Source organism: Clarias gariepinus, chromosome 6 (assembly GCF_024256425.1).
Source record: "Clarias gariepinus isolate MV-2021 ecotype Netherlands chromosome 6, CGAR_prim_01v2, whole genome shotgun sequence".
In the NCBI taxonomy this organism is placed as follows: domain Eukaryota; kingdom Metazoa; phylum Chordata; class Actinopteri; order Siluriformes; family Clariidae; genus Clarias; species Clarias gariepinus.
The window spans coordinates 29,624,676-29,650,823 of record NC_071105.1 but is presented as its reverse complement, the minus strand read 5'-3'; the positions used below and the strand labels follow the sequence as shown (position 1 = coordinate 29,650,823).

The following is a 26,148-nucleotide window of genomic DNA, read 5'->3' as shown; positions in this document are numbered from 1 at the left end:
TACGCTTATGACAAGTTTGTGGTTTAAGGTTACATACATTTACAAGCGAGACTTATCTTTCCGCTATTTAATTCTCCCATTTCTGGCAATACGTGACTATAAATCAAAATACCAATCGAGTTTATTTACAGCTTTTTCAAAATATTGTTAATAAAATACATAAATGTGGAATATTCTCAGCAAAAGTATCCACTATTCTTATGTTATTAAATTAATAAATAGAAAAGGGTTGTTAAACATCAGAATTGTTTATAAATACAAACATTTATGACACATGAATGAATTATGATGACATAAATTAATTTCACTGTTATTTATTTAGGATGATACTGTTTACAGGTATTTCTGATAGAGGAGAAAGCAAGTATTTATACATCTCTCTGTAGTCAACCCTTTAATTCTCCCTCCCAATTTAATAATGGCACGTGAAACAGCAGTCTGGGTCCTCTGTGCCATCATAAAATCCTCTGAGACAACCACGTTTCCCATTTCCGTAATAACCTAAGCAGGTCTTGAATAACGTTTTACACATTTTACATTCTTTTATTTCAAAAGGCACTCATAATTCAGCCCTTGATGTTTTACTCCAATTTTCCAAGTTCACAACACCTGTAGCCAAAAACGCACACACAAAGCAGAACTCATCTAGGATTGTTAGCCATGATACAGCTTTAAAAATACAATAAGCAAAATTACATAAAAAAAAACCCGGACATGCTTACTGTCAAGCTATGCATAGTGTGCCTTCTGTCTGAACTGGGTCCTGTTCACAATTGCACTAAAGCAACTGCAAGTAAGCGAAAGATTTATGTAGGCAGCATCTCCATCCTGTAGCATTACTTCCAAAAGTATCATTTCCAAGATCTCCATGGGTAACTGGAAAGTATATGGAAAAGGTTTAACCCTTCATTTGCTTAAATGAAACAGGACAGTATTGTGGCGTGGGCGGGGTTTGCTTTGCGGGCAGTATTGTTGCACTTAAGAGACTTACATCCAAAAGTTGCAACTCAGGAGTCATGATTGCATTTTGTGCTTAAAACGGATAAAATAATAAGTGCTACGCCTTTAAAATTAAAAATTGACTGATTTGTATTAAACGTACAAAAGTTAATCTTTGTGCTTTTGTTCATGACCCTAAATAGATTAAAAAACTGAAGCGATTGTGCATATTGCAATATGTACATTTACAATACTTGAATCATTTTTATTACATTGCACAGGCCTAGTATATATAATGTAAAAGTGACACCTCAGCAAAAAGTTTAGTGCTAGTTCATATGTAGAGAAATAAAGGAAAGACAATAAACCTCAAGGTAAAATTCTCTAAAAGAAGCAAACACCACCATCTCCTAATACCAGGCATGTCTGTCTGAGGAGGAAAAAATATATACTTTCTAATTACTTTCTATTTATATGGCAAATATACATTAGAGTTTTTACTCACCTCTGTAAAATCAAAGTCCCCTGTGGTGCAAAGCTCAGGAATTACTGGAATTGTAAACATTACAAATACATTTGTTTTATACTGGATCAAAATCTAGTATAAAAACATCAGCTCTATAAACTTACCATCAAGATAAAGATTCAAGATTCAAAGAACTTTATTAATCCCAGAGGGAAATTGCTAATAAACAACAAAAAAGCGACGAAGGTGGGATGCCCACAGTTGTTGCTAAAATGTTGTTGTGAAAGGACCTGTTGATGTACACAGTCAATCTACCTTAAAAAACGAATTATTTTAAATGCTTTTACATTTATTTATTCAAATGATTATTGGTACCATATCGTTGACATAGTATTAAAAAATCAGACATACTTAAAAATCAGACATACACAGACATACTTAAAAGTTATGCACAGAGCATTACTGGATGGTTTGGCACCATAGTAAACAAACTAAAGTGACAAAAACAAAAATGTTAAACTCACTATCATGGTGCACTGCCAACTGGAAATGGTTTTTAATGTGATAGTACACCAACTGTGGCATACTGGTGTAGGGCAGAAAGGGCATTTGCTGCAGCAGTCTTTTAAATACTGCTCACACCACCCCTTGCTTAATAGTGTTTTGTGCATGTTTGCAAGGAAAATGGCTCTTAAAAAAAACCCTTGGGTTATGTGAAGAAAACAAAGAGAGAATTGATGAGTAGCGTAAGGGTTAGAGAATTACAGCAAAACAAAACAAGCTAAACAAAATAGAAAATGTGGTGCACAGGGAATATTAATCAACATCAAGGATCTGCAAATAGAAGAAACAGATCATTGGTTTTAGTATCAAATGATTTAAATTGTGCATATATAGAAGTTGCATATATAGTTGTTATTATTAAGTTTTTAGTCACAGAAACAAATCCTAACATTTTGCTCTTTTAAAGTACAAGTTAAAATCACTACATTAAAAATGAAACCGTTTAATGAAACTTCTTAGTATCATGGAAAATACATCACATACCCTACATGTGTCACTGATGTCATACAGGAGCTTGTTCAGCCATAGACTGAGACTAAAGGACATCATTTATACCAGTGGCAATTAAACTCTATAACTCCTCCCACTTCATTCGGGAGCTGTCATGACAGTATAACCAATAGAACTCTATCATGCCCTGATACACTGTGTATTATTATCACAATAACAATATCACATGCAAAACCACTAATTATACAATATTATAAAAATCATGTGCAATATTTATATATTTCTGGTGTGCTATATCATTACTACTCTATTTGCAATAACAAATATTATGTGCAATATAACCATGGGTGCAATAACATAAATGTACAATAGACAATTCTGCACCTTTCTGTACAGTCTGTAGTTTTTTAGTTTTCTCTCTATATTTTTTATTCTATTTATTATTTAAAGTTTCCAACCCGAGTGACACATGTGCACTGAGGCCGAGCATGCGAAACAATTCCGCAGTGCGCGAGGGAGAAGAACCCTTCTCACAATAAAAAATGCTGATGCTTTACTTACCCATGGGCTATCCAAGATGAACTTAACCCTTCATCAGAAAAGCAAGTTTTTTTTTTGAGAAATAAAATAAATGATTAAAACTGTAACATAAAAATCCCCCAAATGTAAACAGTGATGTCTCACTATTACTCACAGGAAATCAGTATCTTTTTCACGATTAATATTTGTTTCACACATCACTTCAAAATATGTTCACTGGTGGACAGGAATTTGGATTACTGTGTAAAACATTATGTACATCCTGAATGAACTGTAACTGAGTAAAGCAGTAAATTTAAACTTTTACTAAACTGCTCCATTAACATATATCAGAAATTCCATTGGTTAAGAACAAAATGTTTAAGTAAAGAAATGCCAGGAAAAAAAGTTATTGTAGAGACCAACATTGTAAAAAAAAAAAAAAAAGTCACAGAAAAAATAAAAGACCAAATAAAGTTGTGAAGCATTATCTGGGCCAATTTACTCTTCAGACAACTAGGTTTTTTGCCCAACCCTACTCCAAGGGTTAGCCAGGTCTGCTATGTGTGTAAGGACTCTGGGGTTTACTGTGAGCTGTTACTTGTTTTTCCTTCATTCAACTTTGGGGCCCTTTTTTTGGGATTATGCAGAAGAAAGGAGAATTTAATGACTGAATTCACTGCTAATACACCAATTAAAACGATGAGAGTTCACCCAAAACCTGTCATCATTTACACACCCTTCATTGAACCCACAACTAGTTCATTGAATTCTTTTGACTAGAATTTTTTTTTTACATTTTCAATAAATTGATATTTAGTTATAAACTATACAGGAGAGAGCGAATATTAAATTTTTACATGTACCTACATGCACTGTTCACGCACCTTTCTCAGAGAGACTCGCTAATGTGAAGCAATGGAGAAGAAGAAAATGGGTGGGAAGGAGGTTAGTGAAAGAGTTAGTTTCATTCATTTATGCTGTAGGAGCAGTCCATGGAACAGAATCCTTTAAACTCTCGGTCAGAATAAAATGACACGGTCTAAAACATTTCACGAGGCCTAAAAACATCTGTAGCGCAAAACGGACACTGATACAAACTGCCAAGCCTTACTTAGAGAGAAAACCTGTCCATGTTTCGTCTCACAGTAATATGCATCTGTCGACAATAATTAAATGACAATAATAAAGAAAAAAAATTATTTATATTGACGAACCAAACCAAGCCTTACCGCCGCCATGTTCTTCCACGCTAAAATAAAGGTACATATAAATAGGATTACCGCTGATTGACCAACGCAGAAGCTCCTTTCATCAAAGAAAAAGCTTTCGACACCCCCCCTACCTTTCGGCACGCAGATTGGCCAACGCAGAAGCTCCATTCACCAATGAGAAACCTTTCTGGCATGCCCCTACCTTTCAGCATGCCCCCTACCTTTCGACACGCCCCCTACCTTGATGATGCCATCTCTTATCTCCTCCACACATCACTTACTCACTTGGACACTAGAAGGGGGAATTATGTTAAAATGCTCTTCATCAACTACAGCTAAGCATTTAACACCATAATTCCCTCCACACTCACCCCCAAGCTGAAGCACCTGGGACTCAACTCATCTCTGTGCCAGTAGATCTCTAATTTTTCTAACTAGCTGAACACAGGCAGTAAAAATGGACGAACATATCTCAGCCTCTATCACTCTCAGCACTTGTGGATCCAAGATGGCGGCGCGGCAGTAGCACGCAGCGGCCGCTCCGGAGCCAAAATGGTGCTACGTTGTTTACGTTTTGTGTGTAGCGCGTTTATTTTTCTATGTGTATGGATATCTTCGCAACTGGTGTCCGTACATACAACAGCCAGACACTTTTCAACCTAAATAACCCGGTTAATGATATCGACGATGAGCTGCGGGAAAAGCTACGCGACCTCGGCTTGCTGCGTGAACCAGGCCTCGAAGCCTCGGCGTTGCCTGATGCCGGAGGCTGGAGAAAGGGTCATCGGAAGCGGTGCGCGAGGCAGCGGAAGCGCGCCAAGCGGGTGGGAGTCTGTGCTAGGCTAAAAACAAACCCTAGCCGGCCGGCTCTCCCGTCCATCATCTTATCTAACGTCTGCTCCCTGGACAATAAACTGGACTACATCCGACTCCAGCAGGCTACACAGCGTGAGGTTAGAGACTGCTGTGTCTTTGTTTTCACGGAGACATGGCTCAGCGACAGAGTACCGGACGCCGCTATTCAGCTAGACGGGCTAGCCTCGTTTCGCGCCGACAGAAATGCAGCTCTGTGCGGTAAGACTCGCGGTGGCGGCTTATGTGTTTACATCTACAAGAAATGGTGCAAGAACTCTGTGCTAGTTTCTAGTTATTGCTCATTGCTAGTGGAGTTTGTGATTGTTAGATGCAGACCTTTTTATTTACCATGAGAATTCACCACTGTTTTCATTATCGGAGTGTACATTCCACCTAGCGCTAATGCTAAGGAAGCGCTATGGGAACTGTATACAAAGATCAGTGAACTGCAAAATACACACCCGGATGGACTGTTTATTGTTGCTGGAGATTTCAACCATGCAAATCTCAAGTCAGTGCTTCCTAGATTCCATCAATATGTGGACTTTGCAACGAGAGGGAAAAACACGCTAGATCTTGTTTACACAAACATCCCCGGCGCATATCGGGCAGAGCCCCGCCCCCACCTCGGCTACTCAGACCACATCTCTGTTATGCTAATTCCAGCATACAGACCACTCGTCAGGCGCTCAAAACCGGTTCTGAAGCAGGTGAAAACCTGGCCAGCAGGAGCCATTTCTGCTCTTCAGGACTGTTTCGAGAGCACTGACTGGAACATGTTTAGGGAGGCTGCAACTTACGGCGACTTCACTGACTTGGAGGAGTACACGTCATCAGTGACCAGCTACATCAACAAGTGCACCGATGACGTCACTGTCTCCAAGAACATCATCTCACGACCCAACCAGAAACCGTGGATTACTGCGGAAGTGCGTGCACTTCTGAGGACCAGAGACTCTGCCTTCAAAGCGGGAGACAAGGTGGCCCTCAGAACAGCAAGGGCCAAACTTTCTCGGGCCATCAAAGAGGCAAAGCGCGCACACGCCCAGAGAATCCACAATCACTTCAGGGACAGCGGCGACACACGGCGCATGTGGCAGGGTTTACAAGCCATCACTCACTACAGGACGACATCAACTGCCTGTGACAGTGACGGCTCCCTTCCAGATGCGCTGAATAACTTCTATGCTCGGTTTGACAGGCAAAACGACGTGGCGGCGAGAAAGACCACCCCTTCTCCGAACGACCAGGTGCTGTGTCTCACTACAGCTGAGGTGAGGAAAACTCTACGCAGAGTTAACCCACGTAAAGCTGCTGGACCAGACAACATCCCAGGCAGAGTGCTCAGAGAATGTGCTGAACAGCTGGCAGATGTTCTCACCGACATCTTTAACATCTCTCTGAGCAGCGCCGTCGTTCCCACAAGCTTCAAGGCCACCACCATCGTCCCCGTGCCCAAGAAGTCTACTGTGTCCTGTCTCAATGACTACCGTCCCGTTGCACTCACACCCACCATCATGAAGTGCTTTGAGCGGCTCGTCATGAGACACATCAAGACCCTGCTGCCCTCCTCACTGGACCCACTGCAGTTTGCGTATCGTCCTAACCGCTCAACGGACGATGCCATCTCCACTACACTACATCTTGCCCTCACACACTTGGACAAGAAAGACACATATGTTCGAATGCTGTACATAGATTTTAGCTCAGCATTCAACACTATCATCCCCCAACAACTGATTGGGAAGCTGTTGGGCCTGAAACCTGTTGGGCCTGAACACCTCCCTCTGCAACTGGATCCTGGACTTTCTGACCGGTAGGCCTCAGTCAGTACGGATTGGAAACTGCACCTCCAGCACCACCACACTGAGCACTAGGGCCCCACAAGGCTGCGTGCTCAGTCCCCTGCTGTTCACACTGCTGACTCACGACTGTGTAGCAACACACAGTTCGAACCACATCATTAAGTTTGCTGATGACACGACCGTGGTGGGTCTCATTAGCAAGAACGACGAGTCAGCGTACAGAGAGGAAGTGCAGAGGCTAACGGACTGGTGTAAAGACAACAACCTGTCTCTAAATGTTGACAAGACAAAGGAGATGGTTGTTGACTTTAGGAGGACACGAGGCGACCATTCTCCGCTGAGCATCAACGGCTCCTCTGTGGGAATCGTCGAAAACATCAAATTCCTGGGTGTCCACCTAGAGAAGGACCTCAGCTGGTCCCTCAACACCAGCTCCCTACACAAGAAAGCCCAACAGCGTCTCTTCTTTCTGAGAAGACTGAGAAAGGCCCAGCTTCCACCACCGATCCTGACCACCTTCTATAGAGGAACTATCGAGAGCATTCTGAACGGCTGCATCACTGTCTGGTTTGGGAATTGTGCCATATCGGATCGCAAAACCCTACAGCGGATAGTGAGGACAGCGGAGAAGATCATCGTCTCTCCCCTCTATTGAAGACATCTACACCACACGCTGCATCCGCAAAGCCACCAGCATTGTGGCTGATCGGACACACCCCTCTCACACACACTTCACACTCCTGCCATCTGGAAAAAGGTACCGAAGCATTCGGGCACACATTCAGACTGTGCAACAGCTTTTTTCCACAAGCCATCCGTCTCCTCAACAAAAAGGGACTGGACTGATAAACACACACACACACACACACACACACACACAGACACACTAACACAAACATTATCACACAGCTTAACTCAACTACCTCAAAATATTGGGACTGGACTGACTAATCAACACAAGTGCAGACACACTGACCTACACCACCAAATTATCGTACACACCAACCTGTAAATGCTTCACTGTTTATCTTTTGCACAATGATCATTACTGGACAAATTTTTGCACTAATTCCTCAATTCTTGCTGCTGTTTTTAAAGAATGTTTACGTTTACCCACTACCTCAACACCATATTTTATGTTCTGTAACTGTTACGTTTATGTTTACCCACTACCTCAACACCATATTTTATGTTCTGTTATGTCATGGTTGCGCACTGTCACTTTGTTGTTGCTCTTGTTTGCACATTTGCACGTGCACTTTATGTTGTCTGTTAAAATAGTTATACTTAGCTAGTTAGTTTTTGTTAATTTATGTTGTAAATTTATGTTGCATGTAGCACCTTGGTCCTGGAGGAACGTTATTTCGTTTCACTGTGTACTAACTGTATATGGTTGTAATGACAATAAAGCCTACTTGAACTTGAACTGGAGCCCCCCAAGGGTGTGTTCTGAGCCCCCTGCTGTACTCTTTGTACACATATGACTGTGTGGCCACTTCCAGCTCCATCACCATAATTAAGTTTGCTGATGACACAGTCGTGGCCTGATCTCTGACAACAACGAGCCGGCCTAACTAAAAAAGATTGGGAGTCCGGAGAACTGGTGTTAGAGGAACAACCTCTTTCTAAACATCAGTAAGACAAAGGAGTTGATAGTGGACTCCAGCACTAAGCAGTAGAGGAACTACTGATGGGGGTACCAGACCCCCATCATCAACGAGAGCCCAGTGGAGAGAGTGGAGAGCTTGAAATACTTAGGTGTTCACATCACACAGGACCTGTCATGGTCCTGTCCCATCAACACTTTGGTGAAAAAGGCCCGACAGCGTCTCTACCACCTCAGACGCTTGAGAGTCTCAAGACTGACAGGAAACATCTTAACCTGGTTCGGGAACAGCACGACGCAGGACAGACAAGCTCTACAGAGGGTGGTGCGATCAGCTAAGCGCATCATACGCACCGAGCTCCCTGACCTGCACTCGGTCTACAGCAAGCGGTGCTGGACCAAGCCAGGAAGATTGTGAAGGACCTCAACCACCCCAGGACTAATAGACTGTTCTCTCTGTTGAGGTCAGGAAAGCGATTCTGCTCCCTGAAGACCAACACAGAGAGACTGAGGAGGAGCTTCTTCCCGCAGGCGATACGGTCTCTCAATCAGTACACCACACAATACTAATCCAGTTTGCACATCCACATACACGGTTTTGTACACACGGTGGACATTCTGCACATTCACTTACACTAGTGGCCACTGCACAACTACACATTCGTGGACATTAGTTGAATTATCACAAGTCACTTTAAATATGTCACTTTGAAGCATATTTGCACCCCCCCTGGACGATATTCTGATATCCGGATGCACAGTCACTTTAAACACTTTAAACAGTTTAAATCCGTGACATTTCTATTTATACTCAACTTATATTAAACCTTATACTCACACATACGGTCCTAAATTCTATATCTCTGTATTGCTCAGCTGTTCTTATTTTCTTATTTTCCATATTTTTCATATATGTTTCTTATATTGTATATTTGGTCCTGTACAGTACAGCTGTCTCTTATTTTTCTATATTTTTCATATATTTCTCTTATATTGCATATTCTGTACTGTGCAGTACAGTTATGTTATTGTATTTTAATTCTATATTTTATTTTATTCTTTCTTAGTTAAATTTACCTTCTGTTTTCCTTTTCATATTTATCTTCTATTTCATAGTCTTTTATTTTAAGGTCACGGGCAGTTGTCCAAGCATTTCCCTGCATATCATACTGTGTATGACTGTGTATGTGACAAATTAAATTTGAATTTGAAATTTGAATTTAAAATCAAAGAGAATTCATAAACTCCCAAAACACAATACAACACAAGCATATTTAAATAGCTAAGCAAATTTACATATTTTTAACTTTACAAAATGTATTATACTGTACAGTATATTATTTTTTACTCACCTTATGCCTGTTTCAGAAAAAAACACCAGTTGAAGGTGCCTGCGCAGGTGATACAATGCCCTGAGCACAGATTGGACATGTCAAACTTCCCGCAGTCACGCCAAGTCACACACTCATTTAATTCAATCCCCTTTAGCTTTAATTACAGCACACAATGTGGTGGTCCAATCTTGTGTGAACATGATTGCTCAATCTTCCAAAACCACAATTTGAGAAATATGCCTGTGCAATTAGGAAAGAAAAGATTCATTGATTAGATTACCTTGTCATTCTTTACATTCATGTCATCAGCTGACACAATGTTGCAGAGCCTAGACCTGAGCAACTGAAGCTATCACAAATGATAACAGTGCCTCCTGTAGGAATTATGAATCATGGGCACATTGCTTTATGCCTTACCCTTCTTATTCTGATGCACCCATTGCACTGAAATAAAGTTGGTCTATATTCATCAGACCATGTGACATTTTTCCAATGCTCCAAAGTCTAATTGTTATGTGCACAAGCAAATTTAAGCCTTTTTCTGCCTCACATACAAGTGGTTTTCTTATGGCCACACATCTATTTAGTCCCAATCCTGTGATTTTTCAGCACATTATATAAATATGGAAATGTTTATTACAATTACTATTGATTTTTCTTTAAAATGCAGATTTTTTTTCTCCATTCATTATTTTTATTTATGTATTTTTTTCCACAAAAATGACAGTTCAGCATACTTAAGATAACTACTACAGTATACCATGGTAACATCTGACAAAACATTACTCTTAAAACTGTTGCATTGTCACCCAGGCCCTCAAGGACTACAGCACTTTCCAAGACCATAGCAACTAAATTAGCAAGGTAAATTGCTGGGTCAACTTGATATTTATTTTATTCAATATATGTCAACACAATATTACCTGTTGTCTCAACAAATTCCACTGTAAGAAGTAGGGCCAACAATATTACTTTAACATTTATCTAGTTGGAGTTTTTACAGTGTATATTATTAGCTTAAATGCAATAGGGTGTATAAAATAATATTAACTATCAAGAGGTAGATATAGATAATAGATAATAGATAATATATTACTGAATATAAAATATGTAAGAAATGTAAATGTTATTGTGCTTTTCATCCACAAAAAACATAGGTCACAACTGCAGAAAAACTGCTCACAAAAGCTGAAAAAAATGTCTGAGAGCACCTAAGGACATATGAGAGAGGGGGACTCAGGTTACATCCGAGCTAAAGTGGACATAGAAAAAAACTGATTCCTCTTTTAACTGAATCACAATGTGCATACAAAAAGAACTTTTTCTCTTTTCTGTGGTTTACTTTCTGGTCCAGGTTAATAGAACCTAGTCTGGTTCATTTAAAAAGGACCATATGTGATAAGATAAGAAAAGATACAGTAAGAGAAACTTTATTTATCCTGAGGGAATTTTTTTGGTCACAAACATGCTCAACCGCTTCTTACACCTTAACCGCTTCTTGATGCAGTGGTTCTCAACCTTAATCATGAAGGACCCATTTCTTACACATTTTAATGGTCACTTAGCTTTCAGTGCTCCTGATTTAAAAAAGGAGCACTGGAATCTGAGCAAACATTAAAATGTGTAAGGAAGGGGTCCTCCATGATTAACATAATTATGAACTAATTTTATTGCATAATTTAGCTGCATTTAGTTTACATAGATAAGTAGTATTTCTAATTTGAAAAAAATGGCCAAGTATTGGCACTTAAAAGTTATTAAGAAAATATAAAAAAAATATTCTGTCTTGTGGGAATATTTTCATTGGATAAGAGAAAACGTCTTTCATCACAACAGTTCTGGTTGTACACAGACATTGCATTTTCCTTTCAGTTATATACATTTTAGTATAGTTTGTGACATACTCACATCTCAATAAATTAAAAAATCATAAAGTTGATTTATTTCACTAATTAAATTAAAAAAGTGAAACTTACATTTATTACACAGAGACTGATGTGTCAAATGTTTTTTTTTTTTCATTTTGATCATGGCACTAGTGAAAAAAACAAAATTTAGTATCTCAGAAAATTTAAATATTATAAACTAATATAAACCAATAATAATAAAAAAAGATATTTAAAACAAATGTTGGACTACTGAAAAGTATGAACAACATAAGCATGTACTCCGTTTGCATGAATTGCATGTCTTTCGGATGCTCCCGACAAGGGGTTGCCCCAGCGGAATACCCAGTCTGCACTACAACTTGGCACAGGTTTTACGCCGGGTGCCCTTCCTGACGCAACCCTCCCATTGTCTTCGGGCTTGGGATCGGCACTGCATCCAGTGGCTGGGGTTTGGGCACTGGCTGGGAATCGAACCCGGGACTTTGGGACCTTGATTTCCAAATGAAATGCAAAATTTACTTAAATCTGAAAAGAGGACTTTGGCCCACTGAACAACAGTCTAGTCCTTTGTCTTTACCCAGATAAGATGCCTTTGACGTTCTCTCTGGTTCAAGATTGTTTTGACAATCTTGAAGGAATGTGACTATTGTCCTGGAGATGTCTGTGTGTGGTGGCTTGAAGCCTGACTCCAGCTGCAGTTCACTCCTTGTGAATGTCCCCCAAATTCTTGAATAGGCTTTCATTCAATTTTCCATTCATGTGCTTTGATACAGCATTCTGTGAACCTGTGAGTCTAATGAATTAGACTGAAAGACCATTTAAAGGCTCAGGAAACCTTTGTAGGTGTTTTGGGTTAATTAGCTGATTAGAGAGTGATTTATAAGCAAATATTATATAGATATGTGTCCATAAGCACATAAAGTTGTTTTAAAACATTAAAGAATACAGAATGAAGAATTCCAGAAGATTCCATTAATTGATGTAATGCAGTTTAAGGTTCTGATTGGTCAGTTGCCATAAATTTTACTCGAAGTTAATAGGAAGTGCACATGTAGCTGTAAATGGGGCGAATCATTAGAGAGGGCAACTTTTCTATTAATATCATGGAGAAAACTAAGCAACTAGACAAGATCTCAAGAAAGGTAGATCTCCAAAATTTTTGTTTCTAGTTAGGAGCTATTTTTAAGCAACTGAACACAATGTATACAAACAGTTGTATCCGAATATAAAAATATTAAGTTAATAAAGAAGTTCAGAAAGGATCCATAAATTAACTGGACAAACTTTGGTTCAAAAGTTTAAATTAAACACAGACAACAGAGGAACAAACAACAGAAGGAACTTATTAAGAGAGAGTTAGAGGCATTAATTACCAAAGGATATACTGTACACTCATCTTTGTGAAAGGAAGAAGCCCATACTTTGTGAATCTTATAATCAAAAGGACAAAGTCTTACCTTTTGGAAAAGTGTTATCTGGTGAGATAAAAAAAAAAAAAAAACTATTAGGACCATAAATATTGGCACTATGTCTGGAGAAAAGTGGTGAGAGGTTTAATACAAAGTACACCATCCCAACAGAAGCATATGTGGATGGCAGCATGTTGTGGGGGTGTTCAGAAGGTAAATGGACTAGTTCGTTTTAGAAAATAGACATCACGAGAAAGGATATTTATTACTAATTATAAAACAATACCTCAAGACAATCAGACTAAAAACAAGTCCACATGACCCCAAGCAATGGGAACTAAGTTATGTAATCAAATACTAACTCTGCATGGCTAACTCATACTGTGTGCAGCAGTATAAAATCTTGATTTGATGAATTATTCCAAAATTTAATTTAAAGCACATGTACATAATATCACTAAGATAGCCCTCTTTTATATCAGAAATATTGACAAGATATATAATGTGATTACATAAAGCAAACTGGTTCAGGCTTTTGTAAACTCGGATAGAATTGCTGTAATGGCTTTCTATCTGTACGTTCAACTCTGTCTATAAACAAACTCCAGTTAGTCAAGAATGTAGCAGCCAGGGTCCTTATTACCAGTAAAATTATCTGATAAACGTCCCGTGGCAATTGCATAATGACTAGTTTGGGCTGTCCGGGCCACCGTACGTGTGTTTGGCGTATTGCTCACATGACAGGAAGTATTAAGTGACAAACAAAATATTAACGTGAAAATGGAGCAAAAAGAAGTGTAAATACAACAGTGTTTCTTACGCTGTAATGTGTCTTGGTATTTATTTTGTTGTTTCCACAATTTGCGTCTTGGTTGACACAGAAGGAAGGTAAAGTTAACCATTGCTGTCATTTATGAGAAGGAACATGTACGAGTGAAGTTTGATCAGTGTAACTTCCTAGACAGGAAAAGTGTTGTGGCATGTGGTTTTGATTTGAAATGAAAACCTATATATTCTGTTTAACTAGAAATTACAAATGACAGGAGTATTTATTTATTTATTTATTTTTTTGCTTCGTAAACGGGTCTGCTTTTGCGAAGACGTCTTATTAGAATATCTACATCATCAGAATATGCTACCCTACGTATACAAATGTTCGAAAAGTATATTAAAAAAAACATGCTCCTCTCATATTTATAGTACGTTTACTCCTTTAAGCAGCATTTTTCGAGAGTGAAGACTCTATCAATTGATACTACAGGAAGGGTTGCAGTTGGCCGTAGTCAAATGTGCGAATCTGAAGCCCAGTGTGGAAAACCCTTAACGGGAAAGACATCATGTATGTTTATGATGTATATATGATGTGTATTTGTTCCTGTGTGTTTAATTTTGCAGTTGGTGCTTTATTGCTGAAGTCTCATCCATTTGAGTTGATGCTTTTGTAATGTCTATGTAATTTATTAATCTCATATTGTTAGTTAAATGGTAAGTTTAAAACTAAACTAAATAGTTTAACAATCAATTTAAATATAGGTTTTATATTTTCATTGCAGAAAAAAAAAATGAAAATTCCTTTCTCAAATTGCCATTTTAAAATGTGCATTCAGGTGCTAACGAAGATTGCACTGTTCTCCAACTATCATAGAAACCATTTTTGGTTAAGTTGTGTACTTTCCCAACATTTATTTTCAGTGACTGTTGATTCTCTAAGCATGTCTACTACTCAGGATGATCAGTCCTCTCTAGTGCACAGTCTTGCCACACTGTTGCGGAATAATGGTACTGTCCTCTTCATTCTTTTCCCACTGATTGTAATCTGTATTTTGACCATTTACAGTAGATCGCAAAGATTTCACCTTTTTGTCATTCTTAGGTGACACTGTCCTGGACGGCTCAAGAACTCTAACTCTTCAGGTGACTTGCATACAGCATCTGACACATCTCTTTGAACAATACTTGATCCCTCACACACATCAGTATGGCTTTCTGGCTTTGCCATCACATCCAGCCGATACCACCTCTCTGCTCCAGTTGCAGTTTCTCTTTGACATGCTACAGAAAACCATCTCACTCAAGGTATGGGATTAATAAGCTTCCAAGAACATTTTTTGACAAATCAGAAAGGTAAAACCCTTCAGATAAGGAAGTATGATCTATATATTTAATTTAAAAACTATTAACAATTAGTAAAAATATGAGGAATAATTTAAAGCTAACTTTTTAGACTTGAGTTATCAGGAACAATTACTTGGGATTCCAGTTCATCCCAAAGGTGTCCAGTGTAGTTGAAGGAAGGGCTTTGTGAAGGCCACTTAAGACCAAATTTGGCGATCCACATCATCATAGACATCGCTTTGTGCACTAATTGTAATATGTTGGGCTTAGTTCTAGTGAAGGGAAATTGTAATGTTACAGCATACAAAACCTCTATGCCAGGGGTCGGCAACCTAGGGTTTCGGAGCCGCATGTGGCTGTTTCATTCTTGTGCTGCGACTCCCGGTGGCTTTGGAAAATAATGAGTATTCAATTAAATTTTATTTTATTTTAGTTTCTTATTTGTTACGTGTTTAATTTCTTGTCACGCAAAATATGCATCACAATCTCTGACACAACCCAGCAGGCAATTTATTAAGTTTTTCGACCCCCTGGTTTTTTTTTCAGGTTGGAATGACAGCACAAAGATGCAGATGGCATTTATGGTTTGCTGTAGGTGGATAATTTAAGTTTGGCGTTTTATTTTATTAATATAAGGATCTCTCAAATAGACATTGAGTATTTTATTTGAAAGTAACCTTCAACCTAACGTCTTTTTTCGGAGTTCAAAATGTTTTTGTTGCATGCAGATTTTTTTTTCTCTGTTTCTTTAAATGCAACACACACATACACTGCATATATAATTTTTTTATATATATGCAGAATATATATTAGAGAGAGAGAGAGAGAAAATATACATATATGTATATACATATATACATATACTGTGTGTGTGTGTGTATATATATATATATATATATATATATAATATTTTTTTTTATAGTACATACAGGTTTTTTTCAAGAGAGTTTTGTGGCTCCTGGTGTTTTCTTTTTTTGTGGGAAACGGGTACAAATTAAAAATGGCTTAAATTATTGTTTAAGGTTGTCGATCCCTGCTTTGTGCAATTCTTTCTTTCCAACTTGTTGTGCTAATTTGGGACAGGCCCACATATTGGTGTAATTGTTAGGTGTCCACAAACCTTTAGCCATACAGTGTATTTTGCTGAAGGAAATAACTTTTGTTTTGCATAAGACATTTGCACTTTATACTACAGACTAACTTCTAGATTGCATTTAGATTGTAAAAGAGCCTCTGCATACAATGATTGTTAATATTTTGTTTTGTGTTAAAACACAGCTTGTCCATCCACCTGGGGCAAGATTGCAGTCCATTGTAAAAATTTTCCCTTTCAAGTCTCTTAAGCACTTAGAGGTAAGCTAGGATCCTTCAGAAATGTTTATGTAAATATGTCATGAGATGTCAGCATTACCACATTAATGCCTGCAATCAATAAAAAATTACACATTAAAAGAATTTACCACCAATTATTTTTATTCCTCAAGCTTTCTCCATGTGTGATGCAGAACACATCCGACACATTACAGAATAGACATTCCATAGTCTATTTGGAATTGCATAGTTTAAGAATTCCAAAATACACATTCCATAGTCTTAATGTTCAAACAAAAACAGTTCTGTGAAGATATTTAGAATCTAAGTTTCATAGACAGAACTGTTTTTCTCAGTGAATGTCCAACTTTAAGGCTAAGATTGAGTCAAAATAGCTGCACCCTGCATCCCATTGAGGAAGTACAACCCCATTGGCAGTGAGTGTGTGTATGTGGGAGAGGACCTGCTGGATAGCAAAATAAAATGTCAATTTGCATAAAACTCCTGTTTCCATCCTTCACTTTTTACCTTGGTGCAGAAAATTAAGATAACTGGGAAAAAAGTAAATAAAAGCGCTTAATTGACTCCCACTGTCTTCAGTTTTAATATGCCTCACCATCTGACATCAGACATCACATTTTATAAGTCAAGTATGACATGCATTTTTTTGCATTCACCACTGAAAATGGAAGAACTCAATGTGTGTATGCATTATTTGCATAACAAGAGTTATGGAAAACCTGCTGACAGCTCCAGTAAATACAAATTATCAACTTTGCTTAGAAATGAATAAAATGAGAAATTATTTTCAACTTTTTTATTAAAATTGTTCTAAATGTGTACAAGTGGTTTTATTTTTTTTTTACTGACTGGGTTACTTAATGTGATTTGGTACAGCTGAAAAGAATTCCTTCTCATTGTCTGGAAGGGCTTCGTGGCATCTACTCTCAGTTGGAGGTCTTCATCTGCTCCAAAAGCCTCAACACTTTGGAGGTATTAGTTTCTGATATCGGCATTAAAACGATTACTCATAGTCCAGAATTCTAAAGCGTACTTTGTGTGCTAAAGGAGCTACTGTTATTATGTGGAGGAGATCTCAGCACTGCTCTGCCTTGGTTAGAACTTCACACTCTAAATTTCAGCTACAACTATATTTCATGTCTTGATGAATCCCTGGTAAGGCACAATGCTTTTCTCTCCTTATGTCCATGTAGATATGAGCGAAACTTATGATGATGTTTGATTTTTATATCAGTTGTTCCTCTAAGTTTCTGTAGTGCATCTTAATTTTTGGCATTGAAAATTTTTTAGAGTTTGTTGAATGTCCTGAAATCACTGGATTTAAGCCATAACAAGATCCAAGAATGTGGTGAATTCCTTAAGGCAGGTTACAGTCTTTGGTCTAGTTTTTAATTTGAGGTTCTGCTTTTATAGCCTTTGTTGGACAAAGAGTGTGGTGACACTGTATAATATGTGATCTTTTCATTTTTAGCCACTGTGTGAACTTGAACATCTCAATCTTGCTTACAACAACCTGCAGAGGACACCAGACCTCAACATAAATGCTAGAGCAAGACTGGTCTCTCTGGTGCTCAGACACAATGAACTGGAAAGCATTAATGGTGAGAGTACTGCAATAGTCTTTTATTGAAATATAAAATAGATTTATTATAAAGCCAACACATTTTTAAATCATACAACAACAATAGGTTAAGCAAAAGCTGAAATTATCTCCATGCAGTTATTTACACAGCCAGATATTGTATTTAACAAAAAGTGGTACAGAGCATATTGTTCCTAATGGGGCTACATTGGTATTCTGTATGTAGCCAATAAATATTACTTGGCTGGGCTTTCATTTTTTTCCTGTTTGGCAACATGTGTACCGTAACATTTCGAATGAAACTGAAAAGTGATTACAGTGAGAGTATGGTTATTGCACCCTTTTAAAATGGCACATTACTGCTTCTTATATGGACTTGGTTGTCATTATTTTGCTATGGTTTTTAATTGCTTGGATTGTTAGGACTGGGCCATCCACCCTCTATATATTTCATGATGATCAAATTGTAATTTAAGTGGTTATCATTATTATTGTTCATTATTGCTATTATTAAAGGGTCCAGGTGACAAAGGTGCTAAAGTTTGGTGTCTATGTACTAATCTGTATGCAGATTTTTCTGGTTATCTAATTAAATTAAACAAGTTGCCAGTGCTTATCCATATGCAAAAGCTATTTGACAGGGTTAACATTTAACTATTATTTAGACATATAAATAAGATGTTCAGGTAGCGAAGTGATGTGACCACACTCAAATTAGGAACAGAGGGTACAACTTATTATTATATTTTTGTAACTTGACAGTACATTTTTAAATCTGCACAATAAGAGTCATTATTTATATGCAAATATCAAAAACAGATGCAGCCTGTACAAAAACCTAAGGTATAATAAGAAATTTGTTTCTTACCTCGATTTTATTGATAAAACCATAGAAAATAGAAATTTGGACCATGTTTTCATACACACTCAAATTAAACTGATTTGCATTTATTTTCGTAAACCTAATTATTACAGCCATACAGTACTGTAAGTGATTGACGCAGTACTGCCACTTACCGTGTTATTAAATACTTAGCAATTTTTTTAAAAACTAAAAAAATTCAAAAACTGTTTTTCAAGAACTGTAAGAAATATTACTACTTTAGACAAATCAGACAAAAACACAAATTTTAGTGTTACTGTATCAAATCAAATTAGGAAATCTTATAGCCCAAAATTAAATCAAATCCAATTTTCATACTTTTTGTTTGGGATTGAGGAATAAATATTTCTTTTGTTTATGCTGTGCACACAGAATAGTTCTTTTTCTTTTTTCTTTTTCTTTTTAACCTGCTGTGGTGTGTTCTGCCTTGTTGAAATATGCCATCATCCAAATGCAAAACCCTTGGTATGTTTAAAACGATCTTGCGGTGGTTATGCTGTAAGGGCAGTTTACTTAGACAAGTGTAATCGCTGCTATTTGAGCTTCTGTGCACACCAAGCAAGTGAACCGAGGTGAAATGTGATTGTACCATGAATGAAAGATATAAATAAACATAAGTCTTTTTTGTTAACATTATGTGATGATGATTACTGTACCTGAGAACATTAACTGACTCTATATTTGTGACATTAGAAGTAGAGACAGTGTTTGGGCGTCCAGGAAGTGAGAAAGTTCTAGCATGACATAAATTAGTTAGCTCGGCACTGGACAAGTTTTAAAAGCTATATAGATAAAAAAGTATTCTGTTTAAATAGTTCTATGGCATAAAATTGGGCTTCTTTTCATGCAAAACCAAAAAGTTGCAAATTCAAAAAAAAAAAAAAGTTACCAGAAGCTGAGCCTGTTTTTAAGTGGGTGGGGGTAGTGTTCATTGACCACTGAGTGATGAACACTATCTTTGTCATCTGACTAGACGAGAGTCAAATGTGATATCACTGCAGACTAGTGTTGCAGTTCACTATGTTCAGTGTGAACAGATGGCTCATCATTTAGTATCATATGGGTTAGTTTATAGCCTTATTTTTTTTCTTATTAGTGTTTGTTAGTAGTTTGCAATTAAATAGATTTTAAAGTATAGAATGGCAGAGGTGAATGCTAGTTTTTAGTCAGAAATATGGCTAATACATGCAGTATACTGTATAAGAGTGGAGAGATGCGTTGATCTACTGTAGCAGCACTATTGGCTTTTCTATAGCTTATGATGCTCTTTGTCCATGGTATTTAAAATAATGCAAATTAAGTTTGACAATATCTACATTCAAGGTTTAAAACTGTCAGTAGTGTGGCAGTGTACAAACATTATTACTAAGACACTTAGTCTTGAGGTTAGTTAATTATCTGTGATAACTTTAGACTGTTGATGTTACTATATTTTCTAATACATAACTTCAACTAAATAGTATTAAATTTACAGCTCTGAGTTACACAAAAAAACTGAAGTTTACATACACTTACAGTGACATGAAAAAGTATTCATACTTTTTAAAGTTTTTTTTGTTTGTTTTAATCACACTTAAATTATTCACATCATCAAAAAAAAATTGCACAAAGATAATCTGAAATCATCAACAAACTGTGATTAGCCACATGTTTTGGAAAACTGATTTAAAGTTTACCTGCCGCACCCAGGCTTTGCTGTCAGACCTTTTGAATCAAGAAATTACTAAAATAGAATTATTCTGACAAGAAGAAATAAAAAAAAAAAAATTCAAGAAACAAAATAATTGACTGGAAAAGGAAAATCTGTCTGGAAAGAGTAACAAAAGTGTTTTTTTAGGCTGTGGAACTCAAGCAAACCATGGTGGGCCATTATCCAGAAATGGAGAAAACTTTGAACAGTGGTGAACCTACGTAGGAACCTACCTTCGTCTCACATTTGCTATTAAATATTCTGTATTTCCCCCTTGATTTTTGGGCGAATATGCTATGAACTGATGAGACAGAAGTTGAAATCCCATTACATTTCCCATTACATTTGGTGTAAGACTAACACAACATTTTATAAAAAGAACATCCTACTAACAGTTAAACATGGTGGTGGTAGTGTAATGGTCTGGAGCTTTGCAGACTTGCTGTAATTGATGGAACCATGAATACTGTGCTTAATCTGATAATTCTGAAGGAGAATTTGTAATGTCAAGTTTGTGATGTCAAGCTTAAGCTCACTTGGCTTATGTAGCAAGGCTATGATATAAAAACAACAACTTCACCTCTGACTGGAACAAATGCTTTAGTTGCAGTTGATGCAGCCAAGCAGGACACAACCAATTATTGGGTTTAATTACTTATTAATTATTAATATTTTTTACATACTGTAGGTCCAAGCAGATTTGATCAGATTATTTCCCTCAATAAATAAAATGATTATTTAAAACTGCATTTTTGTTTACTCGAGTTATCTTTGTGTAAATTAAAAATTAGTTTGATGATCGGAATTATTTAAGTGACAAATACGCAAAAGAAAATCTGGGAAAGGAAGAGTACATTTTCATGACACTATAGGTTGAAGTTAGTAAAACTAGTTTTTAACCGCTTCACAGATTTCATGTCAACAAATTAAAGATTTGGCAAGTTGGTTAGGGAATTAACTTTATCCATGACACAAGATTTTTCATTGATTTCTTTCCAGGTAGATTATTTCATTTATAATTCCTTATATCACAGTTATAGTTGGTGAGAGTTTTGCATACACTAAGTTGACTGTTCCTTTAAACAACTTGAAAAGTTTAAAAAAATTATGTCATAATGAATTGACATCATTTAAGGATGTACTTGTAGATACAGTATTTTAAGGTCTACTTTAAACTCTGTTCCTCTTTGTTTAACATGATCGGAAAATCGAAAGAAATCTGCCAAGATCTCTAAAAAGAATTGTGGACCTTCACAGTCCTGGATTATTCTTGGGAACAATTTCCTAATAAATAAACACCAGGGAGGCCTACAAACTTAATCAGACTGAGCTCAAGCTACATTGCAAAGAAGAATGGGCAAAACTTTTACTCTTTAAAAAGAAAAAAAAAAGTTTTCAGACAGAGCAGTGTTTGCATGTCTGTGTGTAAATGTCATCCTACACAGTAGCTCTCTCCCTACTTTTATTTGAGACGAGAGGAGCGACTTAATTGTCCTACTTGCGCTTCGCGGACAAACGTGCACTAAGGGAAACACTGCTTTGTCAGAATTTTTTTTCAAAGGTAAAGTGCAGGTTAGGGCCCAAGCACTAGTGTGCGCGGGGACCACTTGCTTTCTTAAGGATTATTAGGCCCCAAGCACTATAACATCAGCCATATGTGGCCATTGTGTGTGAAAGGCCCTATTGTTTTGCTAAGTATTATTAAGTGACAATGCCTTAAACATTCTGATAAGTGGTTAATACTTTTTCTTGTGGCATCACATTGAGTGACATCATAGTGTGATACTTTTTTTACAGCATCTGCTGCTTTTTGGAGGTCTTACCATAAAATCCCCCCTTTACTACACACATACACATCACAAATATTAACACTCACATCTCTCTTTTACACACATGCACGCTCACATACACCCCCACACACTAACAAGTCACATACACACATACTAACACACACACATCACAAATAATCACATACAGAATCACACAAACATGCACAAATATTCTGACATTCGCTCATCTCACACAGACTTACATAATTCTCTCGCTCACATACACTAATACTCACATGTCGCGTGCACACACACACACACACACGCTAATCCATTCAACAAATATTTAGGGCCCAAGCTTACTTCAGCCCTATTATGGGCCCGGGTGTAGCACAGTTTGTGTTTTGACTTCTGTGGGATGTGCGGAAAAAAATATCTGATTCATGGAGGCCCTACCTTGCAACTTACAGGACTTAAAGGATCTGCTACTATTGACTTGGTGCCACATACCACAGCATACTTTCAGAAATCTAGTTGAGTTTATGTCCTGATGGATCAGTGATGTTTTGCAACAAAAGGGGGCCCCTACTCAGTCCTAGGCAAGTGGTCATTACATAGTGGCTGATTTAGTCTATGATGGCTTTGTCATGACAACCTCATATGCTGATGGGAAAAACAGTATGTTGGCTTAGTCAAACCAACATAAACCCTCAAATTACCCATATCTGTTTTTTTTTTTTTTGCCTGTAGGGGTGGAACATTTATCTTCTCTTCAGCATCTTGACTTGGCCTACAACCTGCTAATGAAGCACACTCAACTAGCTCCACTGTCCCTTCTTCACAATCTCAATATGGTAAAAATTCTCTTCATTTGAAGTTTAAAATGTTCATTTAGTGACTGATGCTATGCTAGGTGTACTTGGTAATAACCATTGAATATAGGATTAATCTTGCTGTGCCTTAGAATGGAGACTGTCTTTGTAAACATACTGCACAGTACAGTGGAAAAGCATTTGTGAGAGCTGTGGTGTCCACTACTGTTGCATATGTCACATTTAAAGGTTTCAGTTTTGTATACAAAATGTAAAGTATGACAGTTTTACAGAACAGAGGGGAGTAAACATAAACAGTTTTTAATCATAATTTTTTTAAAAAGAAAATGGTTATGTAACCTACGAAAGCGCATTGCATTCACAAAAGAGAATAAATCTCAGGACATATGTCATAATTATGATAATATCTCATAAATATGACATCCTGATCTCATAATTACGACTTACTAACTCATAATTATGGGATAATATCTCATAATTATGAGATCCTAAAACTGGTAGATATTAATGTCATTAAGTAATTTGGATAATATTATCATTAGTATCTCAACACTGCACAGGTATCTAAAGTGCTTAGGACTGTTCAGGAGGAAAGCACATTTTGTCCTTCTCGAAGTGGCTCTCTGTCTTCAGGAGCAGCTAAACCTGTAACAATGCGGGTCTTAAGATGGGTAGAACCACGCATAAATACTCTGCAATATTCTGAACGGGCAGGTCCGCAGAAAAGAAAGACAGACAGACAGACAAAGTGTGCTGTTCAGAGACAGAGGCAAAGCCCCAGCCTCTGCCTGTCTGAGACGCCGACAAGAGCAAGAGAGAGAGAGAGGGGGAGCGGCACGCATCAGTCCAGCGTGCGCACTCAGGTTAAGTACAGTATGAAAGTACAAAAAAAAAGACACAAACCCCTCTCTCTCTTATAAATCCTCGGTAAGGGCGAACGTTTATTTTTAGTTTCCTGAGCACCGTCCGTTCTCGCGTACGGCGGAGCTCTGTTCATTTTGTATTTTCAGTTTAAATTTTGTTTCCTTTTGTGTTCCTAATTAATAATCCCCTGCTATCTTCAAACGGAAAGTCCTTCCCGTTTGTATCATAAGCACTCTCACAAAAACTCCTATTTCATTGATCCCCTCTAAAGACCTGCTTTAATGCTCTTATACACATCATAACACTTCGTAGTGCGGCTATCCATACCAACCTACGTAACAGAAACCAATATGGAATGCCTAATGGATACACAATCATTCATTTGAAATGCATCCAAGCTGGCTTTGTGGTATCTCAGAAAATTATTTGACACCTACTTAAAATTCTGGGTCCTTGTTTCAGAGCAAAAGAATGCAGTAACTTTCGTTTCCGATGTCATGCGCTAAAATGCCCCTTTCATAAACTGCCTCCCCTTATCTCATAATTATGAAATAATTGAGTCATTATTATGAGATCAGGATGTCAACTATGAGATATTAAGTCATAATTATGACATAAGTCCTGAGATTTTTTTTTTAAAATGCAATGAGCTTCCATATGCAACACCTGTTTCTCCCATATTAAAAAAATAATTGGTTCTTAAAATAGTGTACTGCGGAACATTGTCTTATGTAAACCAAATTTGCTCGAACTTAAGTTTGTAATGTAATTGTGTCAATTTGGCCAGGCCTTGAGGCAACACAGTATCACTACACAATCACTCTTGCATCACAACATTTGTTTGAACTCACATTCCACATTTGAATCGACTTTTGAAAAAAAGTCCTGGGAGTTATTCAGCATGTTTGAAATGTGGTTTGAGCCTCTTGCTTAGCAGTAATTCTTACTTCTCACTTAAGGATACTGCTCTGTTCCAATTTGGCCACTTATGGGAAGATTCATCTGTTTTTTAGACTGCTGTAGTATTTCTCCAATTAGGAGTAATGGCCCTTACTGTGGCTTGCTCAGGTCCCAGAGCCTTAAAATGGCTTTGTAATTTATTTAAATTACTGATTTATTAGGGTGTCAGTAATTAGGCCTAGGTATGTCTACTTTAGATAAACCCAGTGGTCAGTTATTGCAATTAAATTAAATGTTTGATTAAGCAACAAAGGTACAATTGCTTTTTCACAGATAATTATCTGGTCTTGGATAACCTTTTCCAATCAATTAAACAATGGATAATTTTAAACAATGTATTTAATGTAAAATTAGTGAATAAAACCTGAAACTCCTATCTATCTGCTGTCAACTTTAATGTATGTTGTTATTGTTTTATTATTGTTTTTTAACTTACTTTTTTATCCCCTTACAGTTAAATCTAGAAGGTAACCCACTGTACTTCCATAGGACACACCGAAACTCAACCATTCATCACCTTTCTCCACAAGCTACTTTCCAAGGAGTGTGTACATATAAATGCTGCTTTTGTGTATACATGCATGTTGTTTTTTGCTAACTTGTTTGTAAGTTAATTATTATAAATTTAATTTATGTGTTTTTCTTTTAGCTGCAACTTGATGGTTCTGCATTGTCTTCCGCTGAGCTTGCAGTAAGGAGTTACTTTTTTTTAACACTATTTGGATACAGATTGGATACAGTATTGTTTTAGACAGTGCTTGAAGTGTATCTCTTGAGCAGATAACATTAGGAATGTTTTTAAAAAGTTGGTTTCATAGTGTGAATAATTATTTTGGTAATCAATTATTCAGTTGATAGTTTTTTCTGATTACGTGATTAGTTGTATTTAAAGAAATGCAAAAGTATTTAAAGTATTTATTATAGCATTTTAATAAGCACCAATAAACTCTGTTAAATGGGCCTAATTAATTAACAGTTTATAAAGTATAATACAACATGATTTAGACATTTATCATACAGTTTGGCACAGCATGAGAATATTATCAAAGGCTCCTTTTAAACAAATGAGG

At 37.1% G+C, this 26,148-nt stretch overlaps 1 protein-coding gene across 4 annotated transcripts in view; it reads left to right on the top strand.

The window, feature by feature from the left end:
* The first annotated feature begins 13,788 nt into the window (after positions 1-13,788).
* stk11ip (serine/threonine kinase 11 interacting protein) overlaps positions 13,789-26,148 on the top strand; it is a 101,554-nt gene continuing 89,194 nt past the window's right edge. For 3 of the 4 annotated variants that reach the window (XM_053497653.1, XM_053497654.1, XM_053497652.1), the window contains exons 1-11: positions 13,789-13,938; positions 14,743-14,829; positions 14,924-15,126; positions 16,444-16,518; positions 17,374-17,469; positions 17,545-17,652; positions 17,788-17,859; positions 17,969-18,098; positions 23,172-23,275; positions 25,533-25,622; positions 25,728-25,769. In XM_053497653.1, the coding sequence (XP_053353628.1) occupies positions 14,763-14,829; positions 14,924-15,126; positions 16,444-16,518; positions 17,374-17,469; positions 17,545-17,652; positions 17,788-17,859; positions 17,969-18,098; positions 23,172-23,275; positions 25,533-25,622; positions 25,728-25,769 (987 nt within the window). In that variant the 5' untranslated portion in view covers positions 13,789-13,938; positions 14,743-14,762. Of the gene's footprint in view, positions 13,939-14,742; positions 14,830-14,923; positions 15,127-16,443; positions 16,519-17,373; positions 17,470-17,544; positions 17,653-17,787; positions 17,860-17,968; positions 18,099-23,171; positions 23,276-25,532; positions 25,623-25,727; positions 25,770-26,148 lie in introns of those variants that run through there. The other variant, XM_053497655.1, reaches the window with a different exon arrangement.